The 22,224-nt window shown below is 44.2% G+C and overlaps 1 protein-coding gene and 1 long non-coding RNA gene across 3 annotated transcripts in view; both read left to right on the plus strand.

The window, feature by feature from the left end:
• Positions 1-6,758: 6,758 nt before the first annotated feature.
• The window catches only part of LOC119507022, a 110,356-nt gene continuing 94,890 nt past the window's right edge, over positions 6,759-22,224 (plus strand). Inside the window, exon 1 of one of the 2 annotated variants that reach the window (XR_005211105.1) lies at positions 6,759-6,889. This is a non-coding gene — a long non-coding RNA (uncharacterized LOC119507022). Of the gene's footprint in view, positions 6,890-16,918; positions 17,021-22,224 lie in introns of those variants that run through there. The other variant, XR_005211106.1, reaches the window with a different exon arrangement.
• On the plus strand, positions 19,198-19,924 carry LOC119507021 (low molecular weight phosphotyrosine protein phosphatase-like). The gene has a single exon (XM_037800077.1). The coding sequence runs from the start codon at positions 19,221-19,223 to the stop codon at positions 19,695-19,697; it is 477 nt and encodes a 158-aa protein (XP_037656005.1). The 5' UTR covers positions 19,198-19,220; the 3' UTR covers positions 19,698-19,924.

Raw genomic sequence — 22,224 nt, forward strand, 5'->3', positions numbered from 1 at the left:
ATTTACATTCAAAGAAGGGAGGGTACTGCTATACATATTAAAATTTTTACAAGGTTTATAGTTACTACCAAATATTGATGAATGTGTGACCTTTGCCAGAGCTGTCAAGCTAGGATAAAAAAGGTCAAGGACCTAGGACAATAACTCTTAGTCAATTTATTTTCAGTTGGTACAACACATCTCGTGTGCAAAATGTAGTCCATCATAAACATCACACAAATATACTAAAGAGCACTAATTTATCCTCAGAGACCCTGAAGACACCCCATACCCCAGGGTTTATAGAAATTTGTTTTGTGTTCTGTGAGTGGTTGATGTAGTCTTGTCATTGTTAATAACTTGTATGTGAACACTATTATTTGTACAGTTGATTAATTTATTTTCAGACATCATCCTTTTTTTTTTCTTTTTTTTTTTTTGCCTGGAAGAGTTCAAAGCACACCAAAGAATTCTAATCCATTTTGGTGAAAGGTTGTCATTTATGATCCATGGTTTATTTAAAAAAAGAAAGAAAATGGGAAAAAAATATTTTTAAGCTTACTTGAATGAACAATGTAATGTGAAAACCAAGACTCTTCCTGCATGTCTTTTTTGCATTGTGTTGATGAGATTATATATAGTTTATAGATATATTATATTACTAGTACAGTGCATGGTGCTGTCACTTTGAACGCCTTTAAATGTTGTCTTCAGATTGTTATGGTGACTATGAAACATGCAGACCCTCCTTTATAAAGAAAAATACCATAAAACTTGAATATAAAATAATTTTACATTTTAAAAGTTTATTTGATTTTGCATATTATTCACTTTCAAAGCCCTTTCAAATAGACAAAATAAGGTATGAACTTTCGGGGCATAATTTATGTGTCATAAACTTATTAGAAGAAAATATTCCTGATTTATAATAAGTTGTTTTATTTATACAACTTTTTCAATGGTAGTTTGCACTATACTTTATTATGCTACAGGTTTATTTATTATGAAACAAAAGATATGTATTTTATGTATTTTGCCATGCATAGGTTGACTCTTTGCCACAGATTTATTGGTTTCTGATAAACCTAAAGTAAAATCTTAAAATGTGTACCTCCAATAGAAAGAAAACAAAAGTGATTATGAAGCAAAAATTTAATAAAGGTATTCTTCCTATGTATTGCTTATGTTTTACATAATGGCATATCCCTGCCATTTTCTTACAAACAGATTAAGTTACTGATGTAGTAAATATTTAGGGTTCTCTTTCTTTGATCTCTTGATTTCTTAGCCTCTCCCCAAGCAAGAGTGTATTTTTACAGCTTGGTTTAATTTACATTTTAATCTAGCAAATACAATAATATTCTATGAAGACTAATCTCTGCAGGTTACTTGTACACTGACATAAATCTTAGGGGTTACTACATTCATTTGTTTTGTTAAATAGCAAAGTTAAAATTAATATCTTAGTGATTCTAATCAGTGAAAAGCCTAAGTGAATTTTAGCTGGTTTTTTTTTTTTTTGTTACTTAGCCTCTAAGTAAAAGGAAAAAATAATGAGGAAGTGAGAGGGAGAAACAACAAAGAACATGACAGAAAAATTCAGGAGATTCACTCAGGAGCTTCCTGAGTGAAGCTGAGTAGTGGGCATCAAATTCCTCTTATATCAAGTAATGGATCAAAATATTTATTGTGGTTTATTTGGGGAGTTGAGTAGCCGTAAGTAACTTAGCATTTGTGGGCAGATATTAAGGAGAAATGAGATTCTTAAATAGCAACAGAATTTCAAATGGCTTTAAAGTATTTGACTATCCTCTTTAACAAGGCTGAACATTTGCTTGTTTTTATGACAGCAGATAAAAAACTGATAAAAGGCAAATAGTTAAAACAGTCAGTAGTAATGTCAATAAGAGCTTCTCCAAAAGGTTATAGTGGTTTTTAAAAGTCAGGTTTGTTAAATGCAGTAAAGGTGAAACAGGTTGCAAAGAGTTGTTTTAAGCAAGATGACAATAACCAGCACACGAAGTAGAAAAACACTCATAAATGAGGGCCCCAATCAATGGGAAAACTTATAGCTCTCTAATGAAGTTTCTTGTGAAAGGAAGGGTGACACAAAGCCACCAGGACATGAATCATTCATGGGAAATATAAAAGATAAAAGATAGCTGACAATGAGCAGAACCTTGTATAGAGTATAAAACAAGTTTCCCCTTCTTATTTTCTGCTTTAAAACGCACAATCTCCCACTCCCAGTGTTCTCTGTCCAGTCTATAGAGTTAAAATTGACCACTGCTCGTCCTGCGCCACTTCAAAGTAATTTAGTCCAGAACGGAAGGCTTGGCGCTTGGACAATCTTCATGGTGTGTTAAGATTTCTATGGCAATTGGCAAGCAAGACATTCCCATCTGAATATGTCTCAAAGAAAGCCACTTATTGACACTAAGTTGGCTATCATCAAAGACTTCATCCTTCCTAGGAAAAAATGTAGCCCTCATGAAACTTTAAATCATCTACCTTTGTTTCCAGGCTAGGAGGGTCTTCAAACACATGATCATTTGTAGTATATATACATATATATTTTCCCCCCCATTCAGGATGGTCTTTGGTACAGCTAATGCCCCTAAAATCGAAACAACTCAGAAAGAGCTTGAGGGTAGGAATTATATTCTCTTAAGGAGTTGGAGATGGCCACACAAGCACAATAGCATTGGGAACAGGAAAAGAGAGGAGCCCAACCCCCTCGAAAGCCAGGCCCAACTATCTGCAGATGTTCTATTTGTATCACAGTCTCATCATTTATATCTTTCATTTTGTGGAAGCCCTTGGAAACCATTATGGTTTTATCTATTCATGAAATGGGACAAGAGATGTTGGCCAGAAGTATTTTCTCTTCCATTTTGGTTAGGAAATACAACTTTTGGAGGGCATGAGGCATGATCTGGTTTCTCAAGTGATTACCCTATGTCAGAGGAAAGGAAGGCTGATCACAAGGGAAACAAAACAATCCAGACACTTAACGCTTATATCTTATCACATCATTACTTGCTTGCCCATCTGCCTGTAATCTACCCAAACAAGACATATGGGCAAGGAAACCCACCCATCTGGAGGATGGCGAAGGAGCCCCACAGTGACACCATCCTAGGGTTCCCAGAACACTTTCCTCTCTGTGAGCAAAACTCACATTAACTTGTATACACTTCCACACCTACCAACACTCCAGAGCACACACCCACACACAACAGCACAACGCATATGCCTAAGCAGGCAGGGAGAAGTTCAAAGGCATGTTCTTTGAAATTCAAACTACTGCTTTTACATACATCCACGCGGAGCATCAGTATTGCTATGGCAATGGGCAGGGCCAGGCGAGTCGGAAAAACGTCCACCGCGATTGGAGACAGTATATTAAGATACAGTTGCAGTGACCTTTACTTTCATGCCATGTTAGTTCAGTCAATTTTCAACTCATCAGAAATATATATATAGATTTCTGAAATATATCAGAAATCTCTCTCTATATATAATTTCCACCCACTTGTATATTAAGATTTCCCCATAGAACCTCTTAGCTTGAGAGAAAGGAGAGAGGAAGAAAGAAGAGAGAGGAGAGAAAGCCGAGTGGGGGGTGGGGGAAGATAGAAGGAGGGGAGAGGGGCAGCGGCGCCCGAGTCCCAGTTCCTCTTCCTTCTCTCCCCACCTAAGTACTTTTATTTGCAGAGCAATTGTTCTTTGTTTATTTAATACAAGTACTGTGTGAATGGTGAAAAATAAACACGATGAAAAATAACCAAACAGATGATTCCTCCGAGTGAAAAAGCCCGGACTTAATAAAAGTGCGAAGCACTCACTGCTGAATGAGAAACCCTTTGAAGTGGAACTTATTATACGAGGAATACTTTGGGGTTGCCTTAACGACGCCGCTGAATCGAAAGCGCTCGCCTTTGTCAGCGATTTGTTCTCCTTTGCTGGGGTGCCCGGAGAAATTACTTACATGGGCTGCCTTAACATGCAGCCTGCAAATCAGTAACTTTGCAGCTCAGACTTGCAGACGCCACTCTGCAACGGACAAAAAGAAGTCAGGGGGGAAACGTACCAACCTTTCACTCCGAGTCTCTGGGGAAGGGGGCGCACCGGCGTGTTGGGGGCAGCAGATAAGAGGTTGTGTTACAACTGGTCCCCCTCACCCGGCTTCCCCACTCCCGCCAAGCTCCGTCCACTCCCAAGCCGGGTCTGGGGCCTCCACCTCCCAGCAGTACGGACCATATTTAATAAGGGTCGTTTATCACCAAGGCGCTTTGAAGGGTCGCCTCCAGCCCTGTGCCCATTAGAAAGGCGGAGGTGACATTTAAACTCCGTTTTCAAGGATCGCGGGGGGATTTCAATGAAAAGGCAACTCGTTTGTCTTATGAGCCTGGAAACAACCCCCTTCTCCCTCCTTTTGACCACATGGCATAACTCAAAAACAATAGTTCAAAAGTGAAATGGCATCGTGGTGTTCACTCGGAGACAGGCCCCCATCTAGCACCAGAGAAAAGAGGTAGCCCGCAAGACAATGTGCTTTTTGTGTCCGACTCTGTCACAAGGATTGTGTTGTTTGCTTTGGAGGCTGCGCCTGTTATACTTTCCTGAAAGTGCTTGTGTTAAACAAGAGTTATAAGTCATCCAAAACAACAAACATTTTGATTTTCTTTGCCTAAAGGGCTTTCCCTGGCTATGGGCACCGTGAAAAAATAATGTCCTTGCTGAGAAAGGAACACCAGTAGTAGCATTACAAGCGGGCGCATTAAATATTGAATGACACGGGGGAAAAAGAGCTTGTCGAGGGGCACCCAGCCTTAAAGTCTTTCTTCAATTTTGTCTTCGGTGGCTGCAGGACTATTTAAGATGGTATTAATTAAGGCAGTTTCGGGTGCCGCCGAGCCGGCCCCTCGGCCGCGCTTGGTCAATGGGCCTATGTCCCCGTGCTCTGCTCACGCGTTGGCTGAGCTGAGTGCAAATGTCACTTCTCATTTAGAGGCTGAAGAGAAGTGCCCATCCTATACTAAGGACAGCAAGGACGCAGTCGGGGGCGGGCGTTAAAGGAATACGAGGGCTGAGCGTGAGGGTGAGGGGAGGGGAAAAGAAGGAAGAGAAGGGGAAGGGAAAGGAAAGCAGGGGGAGGGGAGGGGCGACGGGAACAAAATGGGAACAGCTGCTCCGGGGCCAGGGAGGAAAGCGCGCCGGCGTGCACCACTGTTGGCACTTTTTGGAGTGCGCGTTTAGCAAACAAGGGCCACGCGGGACTCGCTGGACTGGAACACTTTCTCTCTCCCGTCAGCTCCTACGTGGCGAAAATTAAAACCCCAGCCCTGCAAAAATCCATTAGGCAGTCTGGCTGGGCGTTATTTAACAAAAGGACTCGCTTCTACAAAGGAAGACAAAAGCTTGGTACAAACAGGCATCTTTACTGGGTTCCCCTCCCCCCCTTCCCAGATCACAGACAAAGCTCAAGGACCTCAGCCAAGGATCTCCTGCTTCAGTTTTACAGATTGTGAAACTGAGACCTCAAACAGGACTCAGGAAAGAGTTTTTGTCAGTTGTCCTCTAAGAAGTCAGAGGTTGAGCAGGAGTGGAGTTCTGTTTAAGGTCGCCAACAACCAAGCCCCACACACACCCTCCAAGGATTTGATTTAAAATCAAATGGAAATTGGTTTCAGGAGCTGGTAATTCCTAATATTAAGGAGGAAAAAAAGGCAGGAAGCTTACTGTCAACTAACTGTGGCATAAATGAAACGCATGCTTAAGAAACTCTCCATTAACTATCAATTCTTGATAAGGAAAAACAAGACCTGGCTGGGCAGGGAGGTGCAGAGCACTCTGGCAGCCAGAGGCCCCACTATCCTCGTGTTGAGTTCCAGCTGGACATGGGCTTTCTCATTTATCACAAGGCCGTTTGGAGGTGGGGGAAGAGGCAACCAAATGCTATTTTCTGGGGGTGCTGGGGCCTTCCTGGTCTTGGAGTGACCCTTGCCTAGTTGCTGCCAGGTATAGGGCTTTAGTACCTTTAACTCTAGATCCATTTGTAATGTCTGATTCTCCATCTTGGGATGTGACACCTCAGGGCTCCCTCGGGCTTCTTGGATATGGAGTGGCCACAGTTCCCATGGAGAGTAATGCTGCAGGAGAAGCAGTCCCTACCTTGCCTGCAGGAGCTGGGCTCTCCGCGCGAGGGCTCGTATCTGTCAGCCCTGAAATGCCGACTTGCAGCCGATACCCTCTGCACGTCCCTCAAGGGCCCGGGTCAGGTCGCGGACAGAGGTGGGCAGTGGGGAGGGCGAAAGAAGGCCGCGCCCAAATAACCCCACTTGGCTTTCTCCCCCAGCACGTCTCCCGCAAAACCATGGATATGGGGCTCGTTGGCCTAACCGCCGACCTGGGAGGTGGGGGAAGAGGCAACCAAATGCTCTTTTCTGCATCTTTTTCCTCATCCCTCCACCCCACCCCACCCCCGCCTACTCTGTTCTCCCTGCCCTTTCTTCCTCTACTTTTTGCACTAGCAGGGCCCAGGACACAGAAGGGCTGAAGAAAAGATGGCCTTTTGGCCAGGAACACGCGCGTGCACACACACACACACACACACACACACGCAAAACTCACCCCCCACCCCCCACACAAGCCAGTGCACTGGGCACACACTCGCTCGGGCACCAGGCACCTTGCCAAGAGCGCGCAAGCACCCTGCGTGGCACACTGGCTTAAGTTCGTGCACGAAATGGCGGGGGTGGGGTGAGGAGGGAGGGGTGGCGGCGGTGAAGCCGCCGACTGCTGGTGGTGCGCACAAGTTCAGTGCTCAACTTCCCGCGTTTAACGAGAACCGGGATCCCTTTGGAGAGGCCCTCGGGAGCTGGCGGCGGGGCTGGGAGTGGCGTGGGTAAGCTGGCCGGCGCGGGGCACGGGCGGTGGGGCGCGAGGGCGCGAGAAGGAGAAGGAGGGCTTGAGGGTGCCCGCGGCCGGCCGGGCGCTCTGAGAAGTCATCGCGAGCAGTTGCGACTTCACCTATTAGCCCCGAGTCTTTCCGAGGAGCCTGGGGGAGTTAAACAGCCCACAATGGGCGCTCTGGGGCGCCTCAGCCTGACCTCCATCGGGTTTAATAGTTTCATAGGAACTTCATTAAATCAATTACTTAGTGAGCACATCATCATTTATTTGTAATTAGCGGTGAGGAGCGCGTTCTCTCCCCAAGCCCGGGTCCCGGGTCCCAGCAGGGTTGGCGGAATTTTACAAGCACTTTTGTTTGCTCCAGTGTTGACTCCGGGCATTATTCGGCCGGCGTAATCTTTACGTCTTAATCTAGCATTCAGGGGGCGAAGGGAAAACACAGGGCGCAGGCCGGAGGCCAGCCCTGCGGCCCCAGCCTCCCCCAGAACTCGGCCCTCTGTTCTAGCGCGCAGGGCGCATCTCAGTGGCCCGCTCGCTTCCGGGACTCAGGAGGCCGAGGGGGCTCTCTGAAGGAAGAGAGGCCGGAAGCAAATGAAAAATGGGAAATGAAAAAGGCCAGGGGACCAGCAGGATAGGGGCGAAGGAAGGGTAGATAAAGGAACGAAAAGAGTAGGAAACAAGAAGGAAAAAGGAGTAGGAAAGCAAGTTCGGAAAAGTGAGCACAAAGCGAACACGTTCAGGACCTTGCGTGTGTACGGGCGGTGTTGGAGGGGGAATGCGTGTGTCCGTGTGTGTGTGCGCGCGCGCGTAAGATGTGCATGAAATAACATGTAGTTCAGCTGTCGAGCAGCTGGGCGGGGAGAGCGGAGCAGGAGGTGCCGGCTTGGCGGGCGCGGAGGTAGCTCGCTAGGTGTTTCGACTGCAGAAATGCTTTAATTTCGGGGCTGCAGTCCCGGGCGCAGCTACGCGGCGGCCCACAAATTGCAATCAAGTGGTTAGTGAGGAAGTGAGGGGAGTTGCTGAAAACTCGGCCAGAAGCTCCGCGTGTGGAACGACGCGAGTAAAAGCTCCGTGAGGAATCGTGATTCCTTTAGAGTGTAATGATCTTTCCACATACGCTACAGCGCCAGCCAAATACGGCGCGGATCCAGTGAGTCTCAGCTCGCGGTACGAAAAACGTGCTCGACGCGCCCCTGCGTCCTTCCCCCGCACCCGATTTCCGCTCCAAGCTGGAGAAATCTGTCCAGCACAGGAAACACTCTACTTTTAAGGGCGATCTAAGCTCAGGAAATGGAGGGGCTAAGGGGAGGGCCAGGGGGGAGTGTTCGGGGAGGTGAGGGGTCATCGATGATCTGGCTCAGGGCGGGCCTGTAAGGGCTGTGTGCGCAAGTGTGGACAAGTGTGAGGTTAGGAAAAGGCTGATGGGACATCCATCCCACAAATGGGCTTCCGGAAGAAAGAGTGTTCGCGGGGGATCCTTGAGGTCAGTCTATCAGATAGGCCCTGTGTATATGTGAGTTTTTGAGAATAGGGTCTTGAATTCCTCAACCGAGGCCAGGCATGGTTGATTTGGGGTAATATTTGGGGGAAGTGATTGCGTGAAGGTGGTTTTTGCCTTGGAGATTCTGTGACCTGCGGTTTTGATCAAGACTGAATCAGTGTAGAGTTTGTACTCAAATGGGTCAAAAGATGACTCCTGAGATCTTGGGACATCAGTGGTGAGTGCATGGAGAGTGTCTGTCCTGGGGTGGGAGTGGGGAGGGAAAGGGTTGAGGTGTGCTCCCAAGGCCTCCTGATTCTGTGGACTGGGGGTGCACACGTGGGTGAGGGTGGTTGTGCCCCTGGGAGTGGTAGCCTAGCAGGGCAGAGACCCTGCTGTGAGCTTTCTGAGGCTCCCGGCCAGTGAACCCCAGACCCACGACAGGGCTTTGGGCTCCCAGGAGGGTATGGTACACCTCCAGCTTCTTCAGTCCCCCATTTCTCTCCCAGTTTCTCCCTTTCCTCAGATCTCACCATCCTCCACTCATTTTGTACTTATTTCCATTCCCTTTTTCACAAAGTTGACACACAGGTCATTTGACCCTCTGCCCCAGGGTCTTTTGCATCCCTGTGCCGGTTGGATGCAAGGATGACAAAGTGGCAGGGGCAGCATGGATCCTGTTTCAATATAGGCCTTCCTCCAACACTGAATTGCAGAGATCTAACTGCTGCTGACCCAACCATCCTGGAAAGCAGGAAATGGAACCAGAAAGGACCACCAACCAGTCTGTCATCCTGGGAGAAGCACCTTTAAAATACAAAACCACTTTGCATGCATGGTTCTCCCCCTAACCCCAACTCCAGAACGAGACTGCACTGAACTAGTTAAAATGATCAGGTTTACACAGAAAAAGCATGTGTGTGCATAAAGCAAAACACTACTTTCTTGAAAATATCTGGGACCCAAACACCGTAAACAACAGATACTCTTTAGTCTGTTGTACATGTTTTTGCTCAGGTGTACGGGATACCAATGCATGTTAAATGTGTATTTGATCAGATAAGACTATATATATATATATATTCATACACACAATTTCTAGTACATCTAAATATAGCAAATTATATTTTCTGGGACCTACACATCCTGGACCTAAGCAAATTTAAGACAGCCTTGAAAGAAGCAAGACTAAAGAAAGACTTCATTTAAAATAAAATAAAAATGTAATCCACCCTAGACTTCTCTCTCCACTCCTCCTCCTCCCTCCCCCTCTCTTCATCGTTTAATAAAATAGCATCAATTCCAGAAAGGAGGGAAAGTCAGGAGAGCATTTTATGAGTTGGCATTTTATGAGGGATTTTGGTGAATTGGTTTATTTAGAAAATCTGGGTGCTGGATGCAAAGTTTTCTTATTGATAATTCGGATTGTACTTTTTTCTCCCTCCTCCAAACCCTAACTGCTGTAAACCCATTGACTGGTTCACAGCTCAGACTCGGTTCTGACTCGGCCTTTTCTCAGGCTGCATGTCCCTGGCATCCCCACCTAAGGCTTCCGCCATAGTGGTGCTTGCCTCTCTACCTCCTTCCAGCGAGATTCCCCTGGCAGTATGTGCTGGGCCCTTTTAGCTGTTCCCCATATTTGACTGGGGTCCCTGCCGTTAGGCCCCTCAGTTTGAACACTGATAGCCTCCAGGCTCACAGACCATCCTCATCTGTATGGGAAGGAAGGCTCTGGACAGACTTCTCTTGACACCCAGCTGCAGGGTCATCCTCTTGAGCTGGCAGGGAAAAGAAGAGGGTCTGGCACTGACATATTCTAGATTCGAAGCTGGGCAAAAGTCTGTGTGATGGGACCCAGGAGTTCTTGGCAGCCTGGTTTTGGGAAATGATGCCTAAGGGAAATTTAAGGGAGGGCCCTGGGAAACTTGGAATGGGTGAGGCTATGCCTGTGTTTATCTCCTCTTAGGGGAGAGGACAAAGGTTTGACTCCTCTGGCCATTTCTTTAAACTGACCCAAATAGAGCAAGCAATAGAAAAACCTATGGCCTAGGTCATAGGTGTTGTGTTACTGGGAGAAACTTCTGGGTGGGCACTAACTCCAGGCTGGGCCACCTTCCTTTGCCCTCAGACCTAGTCACACAGGGGGCTCATAGGAGGTCTGCTCATTCCTTTGAGGCGCAAAAACATGAGTGATTCTAGGCAAGTTCTCAGGGAGGAAGAAGACCCGAAGAAAGAGGCAAGTCCATGGAAAACCATGGCAGTCAAGCCAGTGACACCCCCTCTCTCCACCCTTTCTCCCCATGGCCACCCCATTATTTCTAGCCTTTGACCCTCTAGACCATATATCCACCTCATAAATCAAAGGGCTGGGGTGGTCCAGAGACAGAAATGTGCCTTGAAAGAACTTTAGTGCCTTTGGCCACTGGCAAGGAGATTGGACTGTTTATTTTCTGAGACCCCTCTAGTCTGAATGATGCCTGTTGGGAAGAAAGCAGGGAAATTATATCATGAAAAATGTCATTCTTAGTTCCTCAAATTCCTTTTTGAGATTGGAACTGGGTTTGAATGGGAAGGTTTCCCTGGCGTGTGGGTGTCTCAGAAATTGTACATATAAACTTCTCATTTCCTTAAGGGCAAAGGAAGCCCTGCTGGCTTGGAGCTGGGAGCTCTGAGACCCTCTGGGCAGAGCTGGGAGCAAGCGTTTTCCAGTACAGGTCCTGTGCAGAGAGAGCACAAGTAGAAGAGGGTATGGAAAGCTGCAGGGAAGCCCAAAATCCATTGCTTACATGCTTTAATGTGTCTGTATGTACCTATATAATATACTTTTTATGAACCAGTGTAAACCACTTTAAACTAAAGGGGAGGTCCAGCCAAGAATTTGGAATATCAGATTTCTTGCTTGGATCTGGCTTTTGGAGGTCAGCAAAGTGCAGTTGGAATTCAAAGGAGAGCCAAGACCATTGTCTTCCAGTTCCATTGCATTCCCATCTTTGTCTGTTCATCTGTGAATATTCATGTGTGTGCATGTGTGTGTGTGTGTGGGTGTATGTGTGTCCAGCCCTACCCGGTATTCCTGCTTCGGAGGAACTATTAACACACTAACATTATCAATAGCAGGCAGTGCCTGAGCCATTAGGGATTTATTAAAACATCTGAAGCAAGTCGTTTCAAAGCGCTGATTTGTTTTATAGTCAGTATTACATTTTATGACAGGCCCTTTTGCCAGCAAAATGAGTACATAAGCATCATATACAGCTCAGTGGACGGAAACTGGTGCCCTGGGCTGCCCTGCAAATTTGTGTTCCAGATCCCTTGGGAACCCTCTGTGATTTGCAGACAACTACTGACCCTTTGCTGACCAACCCCAAGTTAGACAGGTAGTGTGCCAACCCCCCCATCCCCCAATTTTATCAATAGAAGAATCATAGCCCCTTTCCCTTTTCTGTGATTTTCCCCAAACTTGGTACCCAATAAGAAAGCCAGTGTGCAGTAGACCAAGCCCAAACAAGTTCCTGGCTGCTTTGCTTTTTTGTTGCAATTTTCCTGATTTCCTGAGGCCTCTACAGGAACAAATTCTCTAGTTCTGGGTAAAGCGGTCTCAACCCTCCTGGGAACAGTTTCTCGGAGGAGGTGGATGCATGTTAGCTGGAACTCTCCCTCTCCAGTCCATCCTAACCTCCAGCTTCACCCTCACCCTTCTAGCCCCAACATCAGTTGAAAGAGGTGTGTAGGTTGATGGGTGGGAGTGGGAGGACAGTGCATGTCCGTACTCCCCCAAACCTTGGCTTGCTAAGAATGTGATATGTGGGCCCCCTCCCAGGCACTCTTCTCTGGGATGGGAGATAGCATTGGAAAGTTCCTTCTCAACATTCCCAGGGAGCAGGATTTGTAATATTTTACAGCAGCTGTTTAACATTTCCCTACCTAGTTATTAAACACGAAAGGGAGTAAATTAAAATGGCAAAGTAAAATGAAATAAAAGGCGTCTTTTCTTTCTGTAAAGAGACAACACCTAATTAAGGAATATTTGAATCCCACAAAAATGCAGACTCTCACGGGTGACATAAAACTTCTCCTTTTAAACTAGGAACAAAACCCAGAAAATTAGGGACAGGCCCAAGAGGTAGTTCTTTACAACAAAAAGCTCCTTCCTCTTGAGACTTTTGACTTTTTTCCCCTTCCTTTTTTCCTCTTCCACTGTCCTGGGGGAGTATTAAACTCAAACAACTCCTTTGAGTTAGTTTTTGGGCTGCAGCCAACCAAGCAGGCAGCCAGCCTTCTCCCCCTCCTGCCAACAGTGCCTCAGTGCTCCAGCCCCAGTGTTTGTTTTCTTCTCTTGCAACCTCTTCCCCTCCCCCCACCTTCCTTTCAGTCCTTCCTCACCAGTTCCATCCCAATTTCTCTCTTTTGTCCCTCCTGACTCTGTCATGGGGTTTTCTGTTTTGTTTTGTTTCGTTTTTTTTCCAGCTCAACACTTTCTCTACCTCCCCCATCTCTTCTGAGAGCTTTCTGAAACAAGGAGCCCCCCCCCCCATCCTCTTGATCTTCTGTTTTCCTTCACCCCACAGAGCTTGGAGAATGGGGACCTTCTCTCTTTTTCTCTTTGACTCTTATCTTGTTCAGGACTAGATATCAGAAGCTTTGGTCTCTTTCAGCTTGATTCCACCCTGGCTCCCCAAATCCAGTGTTTCCCAGCTGTAGCTTCCCCTTCCCCCGTAAGCTCCATAAGCGTGCATGGTGCTTACTGCACCCGGAACCTGGGTTTGGTCTTTGCTCTCAGCTATGCTGAGGCCGCCCCTGAGGGACTCTACTTGGGGCACCTGCCAGGCACAAATAAAGATAAAAATGTAAAGGGGGCTAAATCCCACAGAAGTGAGAGAAGCAGCCTTATCGCAGGCAGAAAACCTGCCCTTGCCTCAGTTCTGCTATGGCCCGGCAGGGAACACTGTATGCTTGGGATAGAGTTGCTCGACTACTTTGGAACCTCTTTAGTTATTCTTTCAGGTAACTGCCATTCTTGGCCAGGGAGAAAGAAAAGGCAGCAGTGAGGGTGAGGCTAGGAAAATAAGGCTGACCTATCTTTCAGTGTCCACAGGTTCAAGTAATTCTTAGTAATGCCTTTCCCCAAGCTTGCCTCTCTGCAATCATTTTAGGCCTTTGATGGCTTGAACATCCTGCAAAATTTTGCCCTACATCACAATGCATAGGATGGAGCCAGAGGTTAGACTAAACAGTAAAAGGAAATCATTTTTTCCCCCTCAGAAGTAAGCAGAGGTTATTTTGTTGGCATTTCCTTTTTGGGATGGATCCTGTGTCTGGCTCTGCCTTTTAAAAGGGTGGACCCAGATGCCACCAGTGTGGGGTATGACACAAACAAGTTCTACTGCTCCCTGATCTGCTGCGGGAACATTTGTGTGGCTGCCTCTGCCCAGGTCCTGGGAGCCCAGCCCTCTTAGCCTCAGTCCCACCTTCCCTTTTACTGAAACATCCAGGTAGATAAAAAGTTTCTAAAAGTTCTTTTCTCTCTTTCATTTACATTAAAATGCATGTAATATTTCTGAGTAAAACCTTGGCTGGGATTTTTAGAAATATGTCATAGTAATAAAAATATCATCATCCATCTATTTTATTTGTAACTCTATGCCTTTCACCTGTGTTATCTGATTGGCTTCACATAATATTCCTCTAAAGTAGAGGAGTTTGGCTTCCTTATCAGAGGGAACTGATACAGAATGCTGAAGGTAACACAGCAGTAAGTGTAGAAACAATTGAGTTCAAGTCCTGGTGTCTTTTTACCAAAGCATAAAACAGAGAGAAATAAAGAGATAGAAACAAAGAAAGTGAGGCTGTGATTTGGTGACCAGCTCTCTCGTGTTTTCAGTTACAATAGGATCAGCAGATGAACATGGTTCCATGAGTTGCTTTCCTTCAAAAGAGTGACCTCCTTTACACTGATGGGTGGACAGAAAAAAAATGTGTTTGCCCAATACTATTCCTAAGCAACACTACATACAGGTCGTGGTGCATCTTCTTTGATGAACAACATTGGGTTATCCTGTTCCACTGAGGAGGCCTCCATCATCATCTTTTCCAGTGAAATTTAACTTACCCCCAAAGTCATTACTCTGTCATTTCTGTCTCTGTCCTTCCCTTGAGTAATAGTGGTCAGCCTTGCCATGTTTTTCATAGCTCCGTGCTTTATAGACTATAACTTATGTAATCTCCACGACAAGCCTACCAAGATACTTTTATCATCTCATCATCTCCATGTAACAGATGAGGAAACCAAAGCACAGAGTGGTTGAGGTTAAGGGGCTTGCTCAAGGACACAGCTCCAAGTGGCTGAGCTGGGATTCAACGTATCTAGTCTGGACTCCAGAGTCCATGTTCCTGACCTCTATACTATGCTGCCTTTTGACCCTTATGACAGCCTTAAGACTGTAAGCACCTTGCCTGCATTCTCTCTCAGCTCAGTGAGCATCCTTAACTACACTATGCTATACTGTCTCCCTATGACATGTATCCTATTCTGCCTAAGGTGTTAATCCTTCTTATGACATCATAATCTGCTTGAGGGTGGGGACTGTCTTAATCAGTTTTAAATATCCTGTAGTACCTACTGTTTACATATTGTACATAACTGATACTCACATATCTCTGGAATCAAGCTAAATGAATTGGAATATTGTTCATTCATTCACCAAATATTTATTGAGCATCAACTATGCAGCAAGCACTATTGAGCCTTGGTGATCGAGTTAGGTAAGTTTCCTGTGATTATGAAACTTATATTGTAGTGCAGGAGAGAGATCATAAACCAACAAATTAAAAAAAAAATTAGGTAGTACATTTTGAACATTAAAATAGAATATAATAAGAGAGTGAGAGGGATGAGGATGCTACTTCAGAATGGGTGATCAGAGAGGGCTTTTCTGGGAAAATAAGATCTAAGGTGGGATGTGAATGACTAGGAGTGAGCCACGCAGAGAGCAGAGGAAAGAGCATTCCAAGCTCACGCAAAGGCCCTGAGGTGTGAAGGAGATTGGTGCCTGTTCTGGTTTGCCAAAGCTGCTGGAATGCAAAATACCAGAAATGGATTGGCTTTTACAATGGGGGTTTATTAGTTCACAAATTTATAGTTCTAAGGCATGAAAATGTCCCAATTAAGGCATCAGTAGGATGATTCCTTCTCTGAAGAAAGGTCGATGGCATCTGGGGTTCCTCTGTCACATGGCAAGGCACGTGGCCTTCCATGTGGGCCTTCCTGGGGTTGCTTCTGGTTTCTGTTGCTTTCTCCAAAATGTCTCTGGGTTTGTCTTAACTTCTCTCTCTCAGCTCCTGTGCATCCTTGCTTGTTTCTCCCAGGGCGTTTCTTTCTAAGCATCTTGGGGTCCTCTCTTAGTTTCTCTGGTACAAACTCTGGATTTCATCTCTTAGTGTCTCTCCTGGCTCTGGTTTCTACAGCTGTTTCTAAAATGTTTCTATGTGTTTTCTCTCTAATTGTCTCAGTCTGTATTGCCTCTGAGCTCTCCCTCCCTGAGCTCTCTTAAAGATTCCAGTAAACTAATTAAGACCGACCTTGAATGGGTAGGGTCACATCTCTATGGAAACAACCTAATCAAAAGATCCCACCCACAATATGTCTGTCCCCACAAGAGTGGAATAAAAGAATGTAGTCTTTTATGGGGCACATTAAAGACTCAAACCAGCACAGTGCCCCCATATCTTTAGCATTTTGCAGGTTTCTCAACCTCGGTACTGTTGACATTTTGGGCCAAATAATATTTTGTTCTGGGGGCTGTCCTATCCTTGTGGAATGTTTAGTAGTATCCCTGGCCTCTACCCACTAGATGCCAGTAATATTCCCCTTAGGTTGTGACAATCAAAATGTCTCCAGACATTGCTACATGTCCCGTGAGGGGTAAAATCACGGTTGAAAACCGTTGAATTAGAGGAAAAGAAGATAGCTAGGGTGGCTGGAGTACAGTGAGTGAGATGGAGTTTCAAGGTGAAATTGGAGAGATGTAGATGACTCAGATCAAGTAAGGAGTTTAGATTTTATTATGGGTGCAATGGAAAGCCACTGGAAGGATTTAAGGTAGGGTGTGGGGTGATGTAATTTACTTTTTTAAAAGCTCTGGCTTTTGTGGGGGTGTTAGTAGGCAAGAGTGGGAGCAGGAAGCCTTGACAGTAAGTGGTAGAGTCGAGGGTTGTGAGTTGAGTGGAGATGGAAAAAAATGCACAAATTTTGGGTGTGTTTTAGATGCATACTTGACATTACTTGCTGAATTAACAGGAAGAGGTCTTGGAAATGACTGCTTTGACTCAATTAACTGGGTGTGTAGTGACACCATTAGTAAGGGCAGTGGCAGGTTTGGGACAGAAAGGTATTTCTGTGGAAGTGCCAGGTAGACAGTAGTATATAAAATTCCAGAGACCCAGGGATAGGTGAGGCTTGAGGCAGACATTTGGAAATTTGTAGCATATTGGTATTTATTGGTATTTTACGCCACATGATTATATGATCCCACCTAGGGATATCGTGTGAATCAACAAGACAAAGGAGCCCAGAAGAAAGCACCAGAGACATTTTCACAGGTAGAGGAGAAACCAGAAAAAGACCAAGATGGAGTTCTCTGTGAGGTAAGAGGTAAACAAGGGAAAGATGGTGTCATGGAAGCCAAAAAGTAGCGTATCAAGAAGTCTGCAGTGTTCACTTGATTTGGTGACATAAAGGTCATTGATGACTTTTTAAAAAGTGTTTTTTGTTTGTTTTTTTTACTGAGGTGAAATTCACGTAATATAAAATCAATCACTGGTTAATTTTATGCAGTCTCAGTGGAGAGGTGAGGGGGAAAGCCTGATTGGGTGGGCTCTGGGGAGGAAGGAAAGAAAGTGACTAGACCCCTTTCAAGAGGATCAGCATGAAGGCAGCAGAGGAAAGGGGGCAGTAACAGGTAGGGGGTGCAGGTTCTTAGGAATATTTTCAGGATTGGAGGTGGTGGAGTACATTTGTGTGCTGGTAGGAGTTGTCTAGTGGGGGCAGAGGGGAGACAGAGAGATTGAGAGAAAGGTGTGGGCTGGTGATTTTGTGGTGGGAAGATAAAGGGACTTCTTTCTAATTGCTCATACTTTCTCACTGAAGCTTGAGGGTGAGAGAAGGGATAAGGGTATAGGAGGAGAGAGGAGAAAGTGAAATAACCATTTTGGAGAGTGGGAAAATGAAATATAAACTTGGGAAGTATATCAGTATTGACGGCCAATGTCAAATGTCCATTTGCTATTTGGGCACTTGAATTTAAAATGAGACCAGCCAACAAAGTTGAGTGCTTTCCCCCACTAATGTTCTGGTACAGACATGGAGTGGTGGACAGCTGAGCTACAGAGGAGTGGCGAGGGAGAATGGGGCGAGGGAGTTAAGGACACTTGCAAGGCAGTGATTACAATGGGAGACCATGCAACTACGGCTGGGTAAGCGGGTGGGTGGAGGCTCCAGGAGGTGCCCGATGGTGTCTTTGAAGTTCAAATGGTGACAACGTTCTTTCCTTTCCCTTCTCTTAATGCTATGGATGGCAGGAGTCAAACCTCATTTCAAATTTATTTACTAGTATTGTTCCCTATTGCTCCTGACATCCCTGAAGAATGCTCAACAGAAGGGCCAGGAATGTCCATTTGAGTCCCCCAGCATTACCTCCTTCCCCTTCATGCCACAGACCTTCTTCATGCCACAGAGAAAACGTTTTAGGTCCCAAGGATACACACATACCCTGCACCTAATTAGGTAAGAGAAGAGGCATATGGTGTTTTATATGGGGAAAGAGGTACATTTTCTATGAATAGCCTAGCTATGTGAACAGACAGGCTGACAGATGATTTCACTTTATCTGATCACACAATATGGGCATCCACACTGTGTGAAAACCCCCAAAGCTTCAGAAACTTGCAAACATCCTCCTTGTTTTTTGCATCTCAGCTCTTGCTTTTCCCTTCAAAACTGAAGTGGAGGTGGGAAGGCCCTTTCTCGAGTGCTGGGGGCTCTCCACCCTGAACTTCCCTCTGAGTCCACTTCTGTGGTTTCCACGTGGCTGGGCTGTCTTCTGCTATGTTGATGAATTCATCCTTTCTTCACAAATGCACTGCTTAGACTTTCTGGTGATTGTGTTTTCTGATTTTCTCTATAAATTCCTGCTCTTTTCCTAAAAGATGAACTTGTTCTGTGAGTAGGGTTACAGTTTTGAAGCCCCAAGGGTTGGGTTTTTCTGTGATGAAAGAAGCTGAGGCAGGTCACATTTTGTATAGTAGTGTTGGATTAACTGATTGATAGATAAGCCATCTCACACTGAGTTATATTTCCAATAATATTTTAGAAAACATGGGAGGTCATCAGAATGGCAGCTTCTTAACTAGTTACAGAGTGACTCCTCAGGGCTGCCTTAAATTATACATCAGCATTACAGAACTTTCTGGATGATGGGACTGTTCTATATCTGCATTGTCCAATAAGGAAACCACCAGAGTCAGCTGTTGAATACTTGAAATGAGGCTAGTGTCACGAGAAACTGAATATTTAATTTAATTTAAATTTAAATAGCCACATGTGGCTAGTGGCTACTGTATAGGACAGTGCAGCTTGCAGGAGGTGCCAATTCACTAATGAACCACAAGCTTTTCAATTACTTAACATAATTGCAATTAAATTTACTCAGTATCTAAATTATTATGCTTGACTTTGGTTATAAGTAACAGAAACCTGAATAACTAGGGCTTAAATAGGTAAGGGGTTTATATTTCTCCCATAATAAGAAGTCCAGCTCACTCTCTGCGGCTCTTTGCTTTAGAGAAGATGGCAGCCCAGCCGCCCAAGTCGGTGCTGTTTGTATGTTCGGGTAACATTTGTCGATCACCCATTGCAGAAGCAGTTTTCAGAAAACTTGTAACTGATCAAAATATTTCAGATAATTGGAGGATAGACAGTGCTGCAACATCCACTTATGAGATAGGAAACCCTCCTGATTATCGAGGGCAAAAATGCATGAAGAAGCATGATATTCCTATGAATCACGTGGCCCGGCAGGTTACCAAAGAAGACTTTGCCACATTTGATTATATACTGTGTATGGATGAAAGCAATCTGAGAGATCTGAATAGAAAAGGTAGTGCAGTTAAAAACCGCAAAGCGAAAATTGAACTACTTGGGAGCTATGATCCACAAAAACAACTTATTATTGAGGATCCCTATTATGGGAATGACTCCGACTTTGAGACTGTTTATCAGCAGTGTGTTAGGTGCTGCAAAGCATTTTTGGAGAAGTCACAGTAAAGCTGTATCCATTCATTGCTGAAGGCCAACAATGATTCACATCTTAAACAGTGATGTTCTAGGTTTTTCAGTCAATCAGTGTGTTAAAAGTGTAGTGCTTCATAGTTCATGGCCACAACTTTTTTTTTCAGTTGACTTACTGTTTTTTATCTTAAAAAATAATTGTAGATGGAAATCAATGTTGTGTTTGGCAGAAGAATTAATAAAAATCTTTGATTCAGACAGTTTATGGGGTACATTAGATGTTCTTAAACAAGTTGGACCACTTATCTTGCCCCAATTACAAAAACAGTGGAACAAGCAAAACAGTAGAACCACAAAATACTATGTTGTGTGTGTGTTTTATAACAATCATTTCTTTCCAGTGTTTAACCTTAAGGTACTAATCCAGTGATGGCTATCATTCTAATATGCTTAATAAGTAATCAAAACATCATTTTCAGGCCCAAGTCAATATCTGAGCCCTATGAGACTTTTAAATAATCTACCTCTTTATTAAGTAGATATGTATAACTTGATGGACAGATGTCCTCTATTCACCTATACTACCTCTCTTTTTTACCCCAGGGCGTCTTACTGAATTAGAAATCCCTAATCATAGGTCTTCATAATCTTGATTGGAAGTATTTTGACTCACACATGCCCAGAGTGCACACTTGAATGTTAGAAGGATAGGAAAGAAAAATGATTTATGGTATGGAATAAATCTTTAGCATTATTCTTAATTTTTGTTTATCTAGTTTATTTCATGAGGAAGTCTTTTTCACTCCCATTTGGGCCACCTTGCCTCTGAAAATTTATATCCAGAAAGGACACTGTATGCTGTTTCATCTTATGCTCACTTGACAAATGTGTCTGTTTTATATGCACATATAACCCAAATGTCAAATATTACATATTGGGTTAGATGGGAAAAATAGTTTAAAAAGCTGGAAAAAGGGATTTCTGTTATGTTGAAGCCCTTAAATAATGTGTTAAGTGTTCTTTTATCACTGTTTCATTTATAGGAGAATATAGGTAATTTCTATGTACTTTGAGATAACTGTAATTTCAAATTCATTTGGATATATATATCAGAAGGTAATTTTCAAAATAAACTGGGGAGTATAAAAATATAGTTATAAAAAAAAAAAAAAAAAAAAAAAAAAAAAAAAAGAAGTCCAGTGGTAGGTAGTGGAGGACCGGAATGGTGGTTGGAGAGGCTTTGGGGTGCCTGGGCTTTCTTGGCTGCCAGCTCTGCCATCCTGAGTATGGCTTTTGTCCTCATGGTTGTGAGACTACAGCTGTACTTTCTAGAATCAACCTCTGTGTCCTAGGCAGGAAGAAAGGAGACAGGAAAGGAGCAAAGGGCAAACAAAAAGCTTTCCAAAGGCAAAATGGTGCAGCTCCGATGGCAGAGAACTCATCAAGATACCACAAAAGTATTTGTATTATTTCCTTTCAACCCAACAATCCCACTTCTGGGGATCTAACCCAAATGGTATATGGCATAAATTCAAAATGACTCACGTACAAGTTTATTCATTATGGCATTTTTTATGATAAAAAGCTGGAAATAATTCAAATGTTCATCAGTGAAGGACTGTGTGTATAATCTATAATACAGCCACACAAATACTATGGAGTAAAAAAAGAATGAGGAGTGATCGCTAAGGTTCAACTATATAAAGTAAAAAAGAGCAAGGAGGAGAAATATATTTTATATATATCCTTTTCTGTAAGAAAGGAAGGAGGGAAACACACACACACATATGTATATACATACATTTGGATATATTTGGAAAGAAAGCCAAACCAAAAAAGCAGTTATCTCTAGGAGGAGGAGAGAACAAGGTGTAGGAAAAAAGGATGGAAGTGAGAAATCTGTGAATGTGCCTTACTTTATAGTTTTGACTTTGGAACCTTGTAAATGTTTTCATATCCAAATAAAATAAAAAGTTAAAAGTTAAAAAAAAAAGACATCATCTAGACATTTTTACTTTCAGTCCCTTGACCAGAATTGGGTGAAATGGCCTCACGTAGCTACAGCCTCCATGTGGAGAAGTGAGTATTTTAGCTGGGTATGTTACCACTCCAAACACAATCAGGGTTCTGTAAACAAGGAAGAGGGAAGGGGACTAGACATTAGGTGGATAACAAGCAGGGGCTGCCAAAGCTACTACATTACCTGTGCCAGGGAGAATGTTGCCTGGCCTGGGAATGTTTTATGACTACTTCAGGACTAATGAGAGCTCACAGATATTGAACAGTCACTCTGTGCAGAAGCTGTACTCGTAGCTCCACACGTACTACCTCATTTTACATGTATGACATGCCAGGTGGAGAGGTGCTATTTTCATCATCTTCTTTTTGCACAGTAGGAAACTAAATTGTAGGGAGATTAAGAAACTTGCCCAAGGCAGTGAGTGGCAGAGGCTGGATGTGAACCCTGGTATGTGCTGCACCCCAAAGTCGAACTACCACAGGCACTGCCTTCTGGCTACCACTAGCTGAATAATTCACTGGGATAGCAAACCCTCTCTTGTAA

Source organism: Choloepus didactylus, chromosome 12 (assembly GCF_015220235.1).
Source record: "Choloepus didactylus isolate mChoDid1 chromosome 12, mChoDid1.pri, whole genome shotgun sequence".
NCBI classification, from domain to species: Eukaryota; Metazoa; Chordata; class Mammalia; order Pilosa; family Megalonychidae; genus Choloepus; species Choloepus didactylus.